Source organism: Coturnix japonica, chromosome 26, assembly GCF_001577835.2.
Source record: "Coturnix japonica isolate 7356 chromosome 26, Coturnix japonica 2.1, whole genome shotgun sequence".
Classification (NCBI taxonomy): Eukaryota; Metazoa; Chordata; class Aves; order Galliformes; family Phasianidae; genus Coturnix; species Coturnix japonica.
In genome coordinates, this window is record NC_029541.1 from 4,595,073 (window position 1) to 4,608,112 (window position 13,040).

Here is a 13,040-nt window from a genome sequence, read left to right on the forward strand (position 1 = left end):
TCGCAGCTCCTCTGCCCGCACGCAGTTACCAGCAGTGGAAGGTGGTGCAGCAGGAGAACTTTTGTTGTTGGATGTTTCTGGTTTTTGGGGGGGGGGTGAAGGTTCCTTTCAGCAGCTGTGGAAACATGCGCCAAAAATAAAAACATCAGCATCTTTTTTAAGGTACCAGAGATGGGGGGAAGAAAACCCCAGCGGGGGCCCCGCTTTGGAGGCGATCTGAAGGCTGTTTATTCTGCCTCATTGGCAAAGCCTCTGCACGTGACTGTGCTGAGGGGTGGCACGGAGACCCCCCCCCCCCTTCTCCCTCCCAGTGGTTCTGTGGGGCTGTGTTGGGGGGTGGGCAGCCCGGGGCAGGCAGTGGAGCAGTGAGTTGCCGTGCACCTTGCGCAGCTCCCTGCACAGCTGGGGCTATTGGGGCAGGATGGTTTGGCTGCGTTGGGGGGCTCATAGGATGCAGAACAGCCACACGTTGCCCAGCACTGCAGCCCGGCTCCGTCCTGCCTGCTCCTCGTTGTGTATGACTGCGGAGCTGATCCTGCAAGCCATAGGGTTTGGTGAGTAACTCATTGCTGCCTTCCCATCAGTTTGTGAAGGGGTCTGCCCAATATGTGTTCTGCATAGGGGCCACCTCTGGGGAGCTGCCACATTCCTTGTCACAGGGATACAGCTGCCGGGCTGGGCAGTCAGGTGGGTCATATAGGGAAGGAGACCAGGGCTGGTGCCAGGGATGCTGTGGTTCTCCACAGCTGTGGGTCTGTGGCTCCTTGGGGTGTGTGGTGACGGTGTGGGGACCCGTTGGATGCCCTGGGATGGGGCTGCCAGCACAGTGACTCCATTCAGCTGCGTAGTCCTGGAGCTGCTGTCTGCCCCAGTGCTGGCACAAGGATGGAGATGCGTCCCCGGCTCTGCCCTATGCAGTGGAGGGCTTTGGGGCTTTGGGGCCTCAGGCTGTTGTCGGGAGCCCATGTGCATAAATAGCAGCAGCTCAGCTTGTTTTGTGCATCAGGAGGGGTTGGCTGCCCTAAAACCTGAGGTTGGCACAGAGACCTCATGTTGTTGTCCAGGTGGTTCAGGTCCAGGGGCTGTGCTGGCTTTGGGGCTGCTGTGGCACAAAACGCCACCCGACATGGAAGTGGAGCAGGGCAGCGGTGCCCGAGCAAACCCCAAACCTGTGAGCAATGTGCATCCTGCCTGAGGCAGCTCCTCCATCTACAGCCCTCACCTACAGCCCCACATCCCTCCTGTGTGTGCCCGGTGCTGGCAGGGCAGCGCCCCACAGCAGCACACAGCTCCGAGCTGGGAGATGAGCACAGGGATGTTCACCTTCCTGGGGATGGGACCAGGAGAGAAAACGAAGCGACGGGGGGACAAAGTCCTTCAGCTCCTGCGGCAGGAAATGTGGATGTCGAGAATGTGCTGTTCGGGGCACAGCTGCAAAAACCACTTCTGCTGAGATGGGTTTGGGTGGAGGCGAAGCCGCAGCCCTTATAAACACTGTGCTGGGAGGTGTGTGCACAGGGACTGCAGGTGTGAGGTGGGAACTGGGGGATAAAGGGGGGAAATGGGCAATGGAGGGCTGACAGCACACCTCGTCCTGCCTCAGTGCTGCGTGCTGGGCCAGCAGGGATGCGCTGCATGGAGCCGCCATGTCCATCTGAACTGCAGAGAGGAAGAGAAATGGGGAAGGAGCCCTGACCCCCTGCATTGGGCGAGGTGTGCGTAGGCAGCCCCACACTGGGATGTTGGACCACGCTTCCCTCCCGCAGCCGCTCGCGTTGCTCTGTTGCTGTGTCTGCAGGCAGAGGTTTGCACTGTGGTGCTGCTGGGGTTGGTTGTGCTGCAGTGCCCTGCTCCCTGCAGCGGGTCCCAGCTCAGCTCAGGGCTCTCCGGATCCATCCCGAAGGTTGCTCCATTCAGGCTTTTGGCACTTCCCCTTGTCAGCAGATTTTATTGATACCTGACGTGTCACACATTTTGCTTTTAGGATCTCGTGAATCCCTTGAAGCCTTCCCCTTGATGCTGGCGGGCTGCAGCCCACACAAACAGCTCTGATGGCAGGGAGAGCTGTGGTCCAAAATCTGGGTCAGGCTCGGGGCTGTGGGATCAAACAGCGCGTGGGCCCTTCAGGTGGCGTGGAGCACGGCCCTGTCCTCACCATGATGCAAGGGCAGCACCTCTGCAAGTGACTTCAAAGCTGTTTGCAGGGTTGGAGTTAGCGGGTGCCCAGCACTGCCCCATCTCTGCAGTGATGTGGTGACTGCGTGGTGGTGCTGCGGCCGCCTGCTCCCACCCACCCTGTGGTGGGCAGTGGGGTCCCACATGCAGTGGCATTGTCCCTCTCAGATGCAGAGGGAGGGGAGGGATTTGCACGTTGTGTGTGTTTGCACAGCGTGCAGCTGTTCCTGCATGTCCCTTCTGCACGTTGTGGCAGTGATGGGTTGCAAAGAAGCACGTGTTGTGCATGAAGGGAGACACCGAAGCCCCAGCCTGCATTTGCAGGGCAACACTCAGCGAGATGCTGGTGTCACAGCAATGCGTCCTGACAGCAGGCGTGGGGCTGCAGCGCTGTGCTGCTGGTGCATGCAGCCGTGCACAAGAGCATGGGTTTATCTACACACGTGAGCACAGGTGTGCATGCACAGGTGTGTGCATCCATGTGCAAGTGCAGGTGTGCTCACGGGTGTGTGCATCCGTGCACCTGAGCATGTGCACCCACACGTGTGCCCAGATACGTTGGTGCACAGGTGTGTGTCCATGCACAGCTGCACACAGCTGGGCCCCATTGGAGAGCAGCACAGGGAGGAGACGTTAATGATTTTAATGGGGTTTTGCAGCGGGGTTGCGCCGTGCAGCCCTCATCCCGTGTGGGACGTGCGCGTTTTCCTCCCATTGCTTTTAATTCCTTCCTTCCCTCCGGAGTTTGGAAGGTTTTTTGTTGTTGCTCCCTGCAGGTTTTTTTCCCCTTTCTCCCCCCACCCGCTTAGTTACCGTTCCTGTTAATTAGGTTGTGACGGGGCCGGTCTCCATTCAAACAGGGAACCTCGGGGACGCGCGCTCACAAGCGCATGGTTCAGTGCTGGGGGGGCCGAGGGGCCTTGAAAGAAACCATTTTACAAGTAATTTCTTCATAAAGCTCCTTAAAAGCGAAGCCCCCCCCAACCAGCCCATCTGAATTTCCCCGTTAGCCGCTCGGTGCTTCCTCGGGTGATTAGAAAGGGAGATTCATTTCTGCCTTTTAAACGCCGCCCCGATTGAAATCAGAGAGAGGTTTTTTTTTAGGTTTTTTGTGGTTTTTTTTTTTGCCTTCATCAAAATCTAACATCCTTGAGAAATTAATTTGATGCCTCTTGTTATCAATTAATTGAATCTCGTTGGGAGAGAGCCTGGTGCGGCGGGCGCTGCGCCGGCCCTTCCCTTCCCCGCTGCTTTCCCCCTCTCTTCCTCTTCTGCCGCCGCTTCCGAACACAGTGACATTATAAAACCTCGGCCCTTCTCCTCCTTATTTTCACCCATCTCATAAAATAAATGAATCCAACTTGCTCCCCTCCTCCCCCGTTCAGCTGCGGCTCCTCAGGTACAAAATGCCCTTTTTTTTTGCTCTCCCTTTCCTATAACTTACAGCGGGAGAGAAAAGGAACTTGGTGCTGTCGCAATCATCCCGGCGTCGCGGAGCGGCCGCGGTCCGTCTTTCTTCCTTTTCTTTGCTGGATATTGGATATTTCATTTGAATCTCCCTCTTTTCAATTAAAAGCTCCTTCCCTTCGCCCCGCTCCATTCTCCTCCTCTGTCTCCGCTGTGATTTTCCTTTCTTTAATATTTCAGCTCCATCCCCGGAGATGGATCTGCCCGCGCCTTTTTTTTTTTTAATAGACTTTTTTTTCCCTCTATTAAACTTTTCCAATCTTCATCCCTTTCTTTTTTTCTTTCTCTTTTCTTTTTACTTTCCCACCTCTTTAAACAAAACAACCAAAAAATAAGAGGAAAAGTTATAAAATCCCACTTCCCGACTGCCCCACTTTTGTATTTCAGTAACTGAGAAAGGGAAACTGCTCCATCTGAGCTCCTCGCAGTGCATGGGGTGGGTTTGGAGCTGGGGTCTCACCTGGCCCCACCATCCACCTTTGCATGCTGAGGGCTTTGTGGTGCTGCACGGCGTGGTTCCCTTTGCTGCACACAGCAGAGGGGCTGCAGGTGGTTGTGTTGGAGCTGTGCTCCCTTCCAGCCCTGTTCTGCATCCAGTAGCAGTTGGTGCTCCCTGAGCTTCTGTTGCATCCCAGCACTGCAGCTTTTGGGCCCCTCTGTCACTCTGGGCTTGAAACCTTCACTCTGGACCCCAGACCTTCTCTCTGATCATGAGCATCTGTAGGTGACCCCAAAGCCATCCATGAACACCTATGGGGTGCCCCCAACCCATCCTATAGGGGATCCTAAGCCCAACCATGAGCACCTGGAGGTTACCCCACACCCACCCACGAGCACCAGTAGGTGCCCAGTGTGGGGTGCTCCCACCTCTGCCCCATGGTGGGCGCCCATGGGTGGCTCTGGGGTTCCCCTGAGCCGATGACCGAGGCCCAAGCACCAAGTCACTATTTAATTAGAGGTCCCTGATTAACAAAACTTGGTGTTCAGCTTCCTCCTGCCCTCATCTTTCCTGGCTCCGAATCAATGGCTTTGATATGCTAATTAGGGAGTAATTTAATTTCAAAAGGCCGCAATTAACAAGGGTGTTGTGGACATGCTGTAGTTAAGCGGCGTAATCTAATTTGCATTAGTAACAAGCAGGGACTAATTAGAAGCTTAATTAGACACTTAGATGGCTCTTGTGTTTACTTTCTTAATGAGATGGAGTGGGGCTCTCTCTCTTTTTTTTTTTAATCTTTTCAAGAGCACAACGGAGGGAAGCGTAGAATGGAGCCACGTGCCCAGCCCTGACCCTGCTGGGGGGTCCCCAAAAGTGGGACGGAACCCCCTATGGGCTCAGAGCATCGTTGGGTGCAGTTGGAGCATCACTGGGTGCAGTTTTTGCACCCCTGGATGCAGCTGGAGCATCATTGGGTGCAACTGCAGCATCATTAGGATGGAGCATCCTCATGTCTCCAGGTGCGCCGGGACCAGCTCACGCCAGCAGTTGGGACCCTCTGGGAAATCCCACCTTGGTCCATTTTGGGGGGGGCTGCCCCATCACCCCGTGCCCGGAGCCCATGGGCGCTGTGCAGTGCTCAGTGCTGCCCGGAGGAGTCGCTGGGAGTGAGATGAAAGTGGGAGATGAAAGTGCCTGGAGGTGTGATCCCATTAAAGCGGTGCCCGGGTTTAGCCAATCCTCAGTCCTTTAAATCTCTTCTAATTTCCAGTAATGCTTTAGATTCATTTTAGCTCCCCCGGACTTTTATTTTTAATCCCCTTTCCACATTTCCATGTGTTTATGTGTTAATTAAAGGGTAAAAAGCCATTCTCCAAGCAATCCCGGCTGCCTCGGATTTGGGGCGGCTGTAGAGTGTTCCCACTGCCGTGCATGGGGCTGGGGGCAGCCGCCCCATAGATGCTACATCCCTCCTCCCAGCGCCCACAGCTCCATCCCCTCCACGCTCTGTGTGTCCATCAGGCTGTTAATTGCGTTAATTACGGGGCTCGGAGGTGTTAATTGGAAAGCCCCAGTCCTGTGTGTTGGGGGGATGTCAGTGGAAAGGAATGGTGCTCAACATCGCGGGTTAGCAGCAAGTCGGGATGTCAGGGAGATGTTGCTGCTCAGATTAAGCAATTGTTAATTAAAAAGTGACGGTAATTAATATGCCCTGGTTACCATATGGTGCTGCTGAAGGCTGGGGGAGGCTTTCATTGCGGAAGGTGAGCGCTTTATTGAGAGGGGGGAAAAGAAGCAGACCTCGCTGCCATCATTTTTATGGTAATTATTTTTACTTTCTATCGGGTTTTGTAGAACTTAGAAATGAATGGAAATATTTTTGTTACGACCAGTGCTCGCTTTTATGACTTCCTGCACGGTGCTGCTCCGTCCCATCCAGGCTGTGAGCTCATTACATCGCAGGGATGGGGCCGTCCCTCATCCCACCCCATTCCATCCCCCATCCCACCCCACCCCATCCCATCCCATCCCATCCTTTCCCATCCCTGCTGCTCCTCTCTGCAGACAGATTTCCTCCCATTTCGCCTTCAACTCATCCCCATGGCCAGGAAAGTTGACATCCTTTCCAAAACTCTTTTTTTTGGGGGGAGTTGTTGGTTCTTTTTTCTTTTTTTGGCCTCATTTAATGCTTCCTGCTGCAGCTCTGGATGTTGCCGTTCTCCATATAAAAGTCAGATCTCTCGGGTCCTGTGTGTTCCATGCAACAAATGAGTTTTTTTCTAAAGGCTTTTGCCTTTTGGGGTAAAACAGGAGGAATCGGGGCAGCGCCTTTCCTGGCTGCTTTGCTCCTAATGCAGCATCTGCAGGCAGCATCCCTGGAAGTTGCTCAGCTTGAGCCATCCCAGTGCTGCTGCTGTGCTCCATCCCATGCAGTGTCCCCCATGCTCTTCTCCCCATGCAACATCCCCATCCTCGTGGTGCAGGAGAGCCGGCGGCCCCACATGGGAATTAATGTCAGTCATATACCCTGCGGAAATGACTTCTGAAATGCATATAATCTCAAACATGCAAATGAGAAGCTTGCTTCACCCTGTTTAATATGAATGATCAGCTCCTGAATAGCTATTATTACACGCCACATTTCAGCAATTATGTTGTTCGTGGTTTGTCTTGCTGTCTTTTGGGGCGGGGTTGGGGGAGGGGGGGCGAAAAAGAGAAGAAAAAGGGGAAAATGGCATTTCTTGTCCCCGTCCTTCGTGCTTTATTTCCTCCCATTTGTAACTTGTAGATCAGCTCTGAGCTGTGGTGGTGGGCGACCAGCCCATGGCAGGAGGGACTTTGGGGTCCCTTCCAACCCAACCATCCCGTGGTTCTATGATCTTTAAGTTTGTTCTGTCTGCTGCTGCTGCATCTTCTGCTTTAAACCCTGTGATAAACTCTCACATCCCGGTGCTGGAGCTGGGGGTGCTGCTGGGGGGGGTCACTCTGTCTTCTCACCCTCCGCTCTCTCCTCTCTCCTCAGGTCCCTCTAGAACGTCATGATGGTGGAATCCGCCTCGGAGACGATCCGCTCCGCTCCCTCCGGCCAGAACGGGGTCAGCAGCATCAACAACCAGCCCGACGGGGGCGGGGGCGGCGGCGGGGGCCGGGAGGGGGCTGCCAGCGGGGACAGCAACGGGGAGCTGAGCCCAGTGGAGCTCCTGCACTTCCAGCAGCAGCAGGTAGGAAGGATCCGCGTGGGGCAACTAAAGTTGGGCACGGGGTCATGGTGGGGACCTCTGGGTTTGGCTGTCCCAAATCCTGCTCTAATAAGGACACCCACAGCTGGTGTCCTTCTGTAATAGGGACATCTCTGCAGCCAGATGCCTTCTGGATAGCCCCAGACACAGAGAATCCCCAACCTCTCTGGGGGTTTGTCGTGGGGTTCTCCAAATATTTGGGTTTGGGCAGCATTTGTGTGCACCCCCCTCACCCCCAGGGCTGCTCCAGGAGATGGGTCACACCAGGCCTGGTTCTTGCACCCAGCCTTACAGGGACGGAGCCCTGGCAGCTGCCTGGCCATGCAATGCAGGGGAGAGTTGCCCATGCTGGGGGGGTTGGCACGCTCAGACCCCTTGATGCACAAAGAGGAAGAGAAAAGCTTTAGGAATAGAGTGAAGGCCACAGGCAGTAAAGCAGGAGCAGGTTTGCTCTGTTTCAGCCCATCCAGGTGGGTGAGTGCTGGGAGCTCAGAGATGAGTTAAGCTCACATGAATGGTAGACACGTACAGATCTGTGTGTGCGCTCTGTCCTGGCACACGCGTGTGCACCTTGGAGGTGGCACACGCGTCCCTGGGGGGCACCCATTGTCCCCGTGTTCCTGCAGGTTATCCTTCCAAACAAACTTGGGAGAAAACATAAATTTTCCTCCTTGGATACTAAATAAGGCAATGATCCCTGCCTCGTATGGAGATCGCCTCCCTGAGCCATAAATTCCAGCGTGAAAGCTGTAAAAAATTGCTGTGTCTGATACTTTAGTAGTGAGTGCTGTAAATCCATTACCTGAATAACAGCCGTTTCGCACGCAGTTAAGCCCCTGTTCCCCTGCTCTGAAGGGTAATCATGCGTGTAATGCTCCCGCGAGTCACCCTGTGAGCTCCTCGCTCCGGAGTTGCAGGTTGGATGGATCGGGGACATGCAGCCCCATGTAGCACAGAGCTGCGAGCTGCAGGCCGGGCTGTGCTCTATGGGGAGGGGGAGTGGGGGGCTGCACAGCGCTGAGCTCTTGGCTGCTCCCATAGCAATGCACACAGCGTGAATCCCAGCACAGCGCGTGGCCGGGGCTGCATCCCACCTCTTGGCCCAAATCTCACCTCTATGCCCAAATTTCATCACTGTCCCCAAGTGTTGCCCTTCTGCTTGTAGAGCCACTGGGGGCTTTGAACTTGGGCTTGCTCTTATGGGACATTTCCCAACAAGGTGTTGTGCTCTGCCCTCATTTTTCGGGTTGGTTTTGGAGCTGTGCTTTGGGCTCTGCTGCCCGAGCCCTGCATCCAATGGAGCTGGAATCCAGATTCCCTCTGTGGGTTTGGATGGGGGCTGCTGGGCTGGGCTCAGGGTTTGGTTTGGTGGTGCTGGGGATCCCTGCTGTACCCCTGAGGGGGTCTGTGCATTGTGAGGTGCTCGAGACCCTCTGGAGCTGCTCTGTGCCCACCTGGTGCAGGCACTGGTCCGTCCCAGCCCATCTCTGTGCCGTCCATCCTTCCCATTGGGAGCACCTCCCAGGCTCTGGAGGGACCGGAGCAGCCGCACACCCCCCTCCCTTCCCTCTCCCCCGGCCCAGGGGACGGCGTTGCCCTGAAATCCTCAGCTTTCAATGGAGGGGCCCCGACTGCCGAGCCTGAATAGCGTGCACTGCTTTGTGCCGGGGCTGGCGGAGGGGAGAGGTCGGCCGGGAGCATGGGAGGGCTGCCCGGCCCCCAGCATCTCCCCCCGTCGTTGCTGTGGGAACGCTGACAGACCTCCAGCACGTCGGCATCCGTGCCCCAAAGCGCCCACCCAGGGCTGTTAAGGAGGGGGTTGGACCCACGGGTTGGACCTGGCCCCATCCCCATGGGGGAAATGGGGCGTGGGGTGGGGGGCACTGCCCAGTACTGGGGTTTGGACAGGGCAGCAATGGGGCTTTGGGGTATTCATGTGCACCCTGGGGCTGACGGGCTGTTGCTGCTGGGGGGATTGTGCAGAGCAGGGCCCCGAGTGCTGGGGTTGGTTTGGGGCTCATGGGGTTCCCCAGATTGCTCCAGAAACGTCCTGCCATGAATTTGTTGCACCTCAACCTTTCCAAATGCTGCGCCTGCACCCTCTGCCTGAGCCCCTGCTATTGAATAGGGACAACCAGCCTAAATTCCACCTCTCCAGTGTGCGCTCCTATGGAAAAGGGGCGTCTGGAGAGCTCTGCTTCTCCTGCGTCAGTTCAGAGTTTTATTTTATCACACAAAAATAGGGAGATATTTACAGTTCATTGCGGACTCAGGGAACATGAAGGGCGAGTTATTGGGGGAAATAAGGCTCGCAAAGAAAAGCAGCAACTTGGAGAAGTTGGACTGAGTGCACCGAGCACAAACACAGGAGGGATTTGGGGTGGGGGCTTGGGGAGGGGAGCCCCACAGTGCCCTTCATTTGTGGGTCTGACCCCAATCCTGCACAGAGGGGAGGGATGGGTGCACTGCTGCCAGGGGCCGCCCGGCACACTTTGTTCCTTTCCTTTCTCTGTGTCATTTTCTTCACTCTGCTCTTTTTTGAGCCATTTGGTTCTGGTTAAGCTCGGCCGGGGCTGGGCTGGGTGGAAGTGCTGTTCAATATGGCATCATTTACCGTTAATATCCAGCTAAAAATATCCGCGCCTCCTTTTAACAGCTCTGGTTCTGGAATGGCTCGATGTCATTTTTAGGAGCTTTGTGTCAAAACGCCGCTGCTTTTTTGCTTCTTCTTTTTTCCTTTTTTTTCATCTTTTCCATCTTTTTTCCTTCCCCTTTTTTTTTTTCTTTTTCCTTCTTTTTCATTTTTACCTTTTTGTTTCATTTTCCTTTTTCCTATTTTCTTCCTTTTTATTTTGCCTCTTTTCCTTTCCCCCCCTCTTTTTCTTTCCCTTCATTTTCTCCCCTTTATTTTTCTCGATTCCTTTCTGTTTATTTTTTCCCTTTTATTTTTCTACCAAACAAAACCCAGCAGTTTCTCCCCCCATCCCATGGTTGCATACACAGCTCTATAGGGATGGGAGTGCTGGGTTTTGTCTGGGGGGGGCACCTGTACATGGATGGTGTCCAGGCACTTCTTAGGTCCTTCCTTCACCTCTTTTCAGTGCTTACAATAAGAAAGAAGCTCAAGTATTAAATGAGCAGAGCCCAGCCAGGTTCTGGTGCTGTCTGCACCCCCAGCTCGTAGCACTGCAGAGGGCACAGCCCCACAGCACCAGCTCCCAGCGTCAGTGTCTGAGACGCTACAAACTTTTTTGATGGGGTAATTTGCTGATCAAAGGGAGCCGTCCAGGAGCATGATGAATTTGACACAACCCATTCGTTCCTAATTACGGGTAACGTGCTAATGACTCTTGAATGGCACCGTGCAGGGGGCTGGGATTGAAAAAAAATAATACAAAAAATCATCTTTTTCTGCACATGATGGAGCCGGGAGGTGAACACAGCTGTGCTGGGGGGGATCTGCGTCCCTCTGCCTCCCCATGCTCCCAGCACAGGGTGGGGGCTGCTCCCCTCCGTACCCCTGGGAGGGGATCCTGGCGCTGTGCTGAATGGATGCATACAGCCAGAGTGCTCTGTCTATAGCCAGGGCGCCCTATAGAGAGGATTCCTATATAAACAAGGTGCCTCATAACTGTGGTGCTCTATAATGAGGGTGCCCTATAGAGAAGGTGACCTGTAACCATGGTGTCCTATAACCAGGGTGCTCTATAGTGAAGCTGACCTATAACAAAGGTACCCCATCACCAGGGGTGCCCTATATGAGGGTCCCTATAACCGCAGTGCCCTCTACAAGGATGCCACAATGTCTTTCCTTGGCCCTGCAAGTTTCTCTGTTCCCCTCCCACCTGTCGGCTCCTGAGCACCATTTCCCTTTGATCCCATACAGCATTTCAGGGCTCTGTGCAGCCTCCCATGGCTGAGCTGAACTGAAGCAGTGGTGTGGGGGCAGCAGGCTCTGGGGGGGGGGTTGCCCTGTGTGCGGTCCTGAGGCCATGCCATTTTTTTTCTTGTAAATCTTGTAATTTCGTGCTTGAGAGCACACCAAAGTGAGGCAGCCAGCGGGGAGTGAATTAAATTCCCCCCTGAGAGGCAGTGGCTCGGCCCCCTGCGGCCCCACTGCTGCCATGGGACACCAGTGGCACTGTGCCCCCCAGTGCCCTGCCTGCCCAGTGCTGCATTGGCGATGCTCAGCACAGAGCTTGCAGCAATCCCGGGCCCTCCTGGTGCCCTACAGCTCCCATTGGTGCACAAAGAGCAAACAGGGCATGGGGGGGGTGTGGGGAGAGCAGTGCTACAGGGGTCTCCTGGGGGCGTTGGGCAGCAGCTCCGTGCAGCCCCCAAAGCTGCAGAGGGATTCCATGCAGTGTGAATGGAAGGAGCAAAGTCCTGCACAGCTCTGACAAAAGGACACGTAGAGAGCCCCAAAAAGCTGCCCAGGGGCACAGATGTGCATGGAGCTGCTCTGCACATGCTGCAGTCCCAGCCCCATCCCCAACCTGCTCCACAATGCAAAGCAGCTTCGCATCATCTCCCTCCACCCTTTGGCTTTTAACTGGAATTACTGTTTTCATTTTGAAAAGTAATTAAAACATCAGACCTTGAGCTGTCATAACTGTCACATGGCTCTGTGTGCGCATTGCCGATGCGCATCTATCGCTGGTAATAGCAGGGAAGTATCGGAGCCCGGGGAGGAGCGTGCCCTGCACCAGCTCTGCAGGCCACGAGAGCTGAGATCCTGCTTTATTTCTGCACTTTGGGTGCAGTGATGAGTTTGTCAGCACTTAGAGCCTGCACCTTCTGCTGCCATGCAGTGCTAATGGAGGCGTCCTCCTGCATTTCCTACAACCCCAATCCGGGCAGCAGAGGGAAGCTGTGCTGGGAGCTGTGCTGGGAGCTGTGTGACGGCACCCGGTGTCTTTGGGCACGTGGCACAGCAGGTGCTGGCTGTGTGCAGTGCTGTGATGCTGGGTGCACGTTGCCATGGGAAGGCGCTGGGTGCTGCGGAGGGGGCCGGTAGAGCAGGGTGAGTGCTTTGAGCCTGGATGAGCCGGTGGTGCAGGAGAGCATCGGGTGCTGCCCTCCTTTGTGCCCCCTTAACACAACCCACAGGGAACCACAGCGGGAGGACCCACAGCTGAAGGGCGAGTGAGCCCGGAGGGAGGAGGAGGAGGCAGAGGGCCCCTTCCCACCGCCCACCCCGTGTGTCTCTTTTGCAGGCTCTCCAGGTGGCACGCCAGTTCCTGCTGCAGCAGGCCGCGGGGCTGAGCTCCCCCAGCAGCAATGAGGGCAAGCAGCCGGCGGTGCAGGTGAGCCCCAGGACCTCCCCCTCTGCGGAGCTTTTTGGGAAGGGCTCGGCTGCAAAGCGGCACAGATGTGCAGGGCAGTGCTGTCTGTGGGATGGCCGCAATGCAGCAGGAGCCCAGAGAGAGACACTGATGCCCTGCAGAGCTCCAGAAAGGTGCCAGGGTTTGGTGTGTCAGCCCCTGGCTGCACGCACATCCCATTCCTTTGGCTGCTTCTGTAACGGCAGGATGGGAAGGAAAGGGTTGCTTGGGGTCAAGGTTGTGTTTGGGGGAAAGGTCCCCCTGGGGGACATGGGCACAGGAGGGATGGTGGCATGGAGAGGAGGGCACCGGGTGCCACCTCGCCTTGGGACAGTGTTTGGGTGGAAGTGCAGAGCTCCCTGGTGCTGGGGGAGAACTGGTACCCACAGGCTGGCA

At 55.5% G+C, this 13,040-nt stretch overlaps 1 protein-coding gene across 4 annotated transcripts in view; it reads left to right on the plus strand.

Annotated features, from left to right (window-relative positions):
* The window catches only part of FOXP4 (forkhead box P4), a 32,657-nt gene that overhangs the window by 3,377 nt on the left and 16,240 nt on the right, over positions 1–13,040 (plus strand). For 3 of the 4 annotated variants that reach the window (XM_015885354.2, XM_015885358.2, XM_015885355.2), the window contains exons 2-3: positions 7,104–7,302; positions 12,537–12,626. In XM_015885354.2, coding sequence (XP_015740840.1) covers positions 7,120–7,302; positions 12,537–12,626 — 273 coding nt within the window. In that variant the 5' untranslated portion in view covers positions 7,104–7,119. The remainder of the gene's footprint in view (positions 1–7,103; positions 7,303–12,536; positions 12,627–13,040) is intronic. The other variant, XM_015885359.2, reaches the window with a different exon arrangement.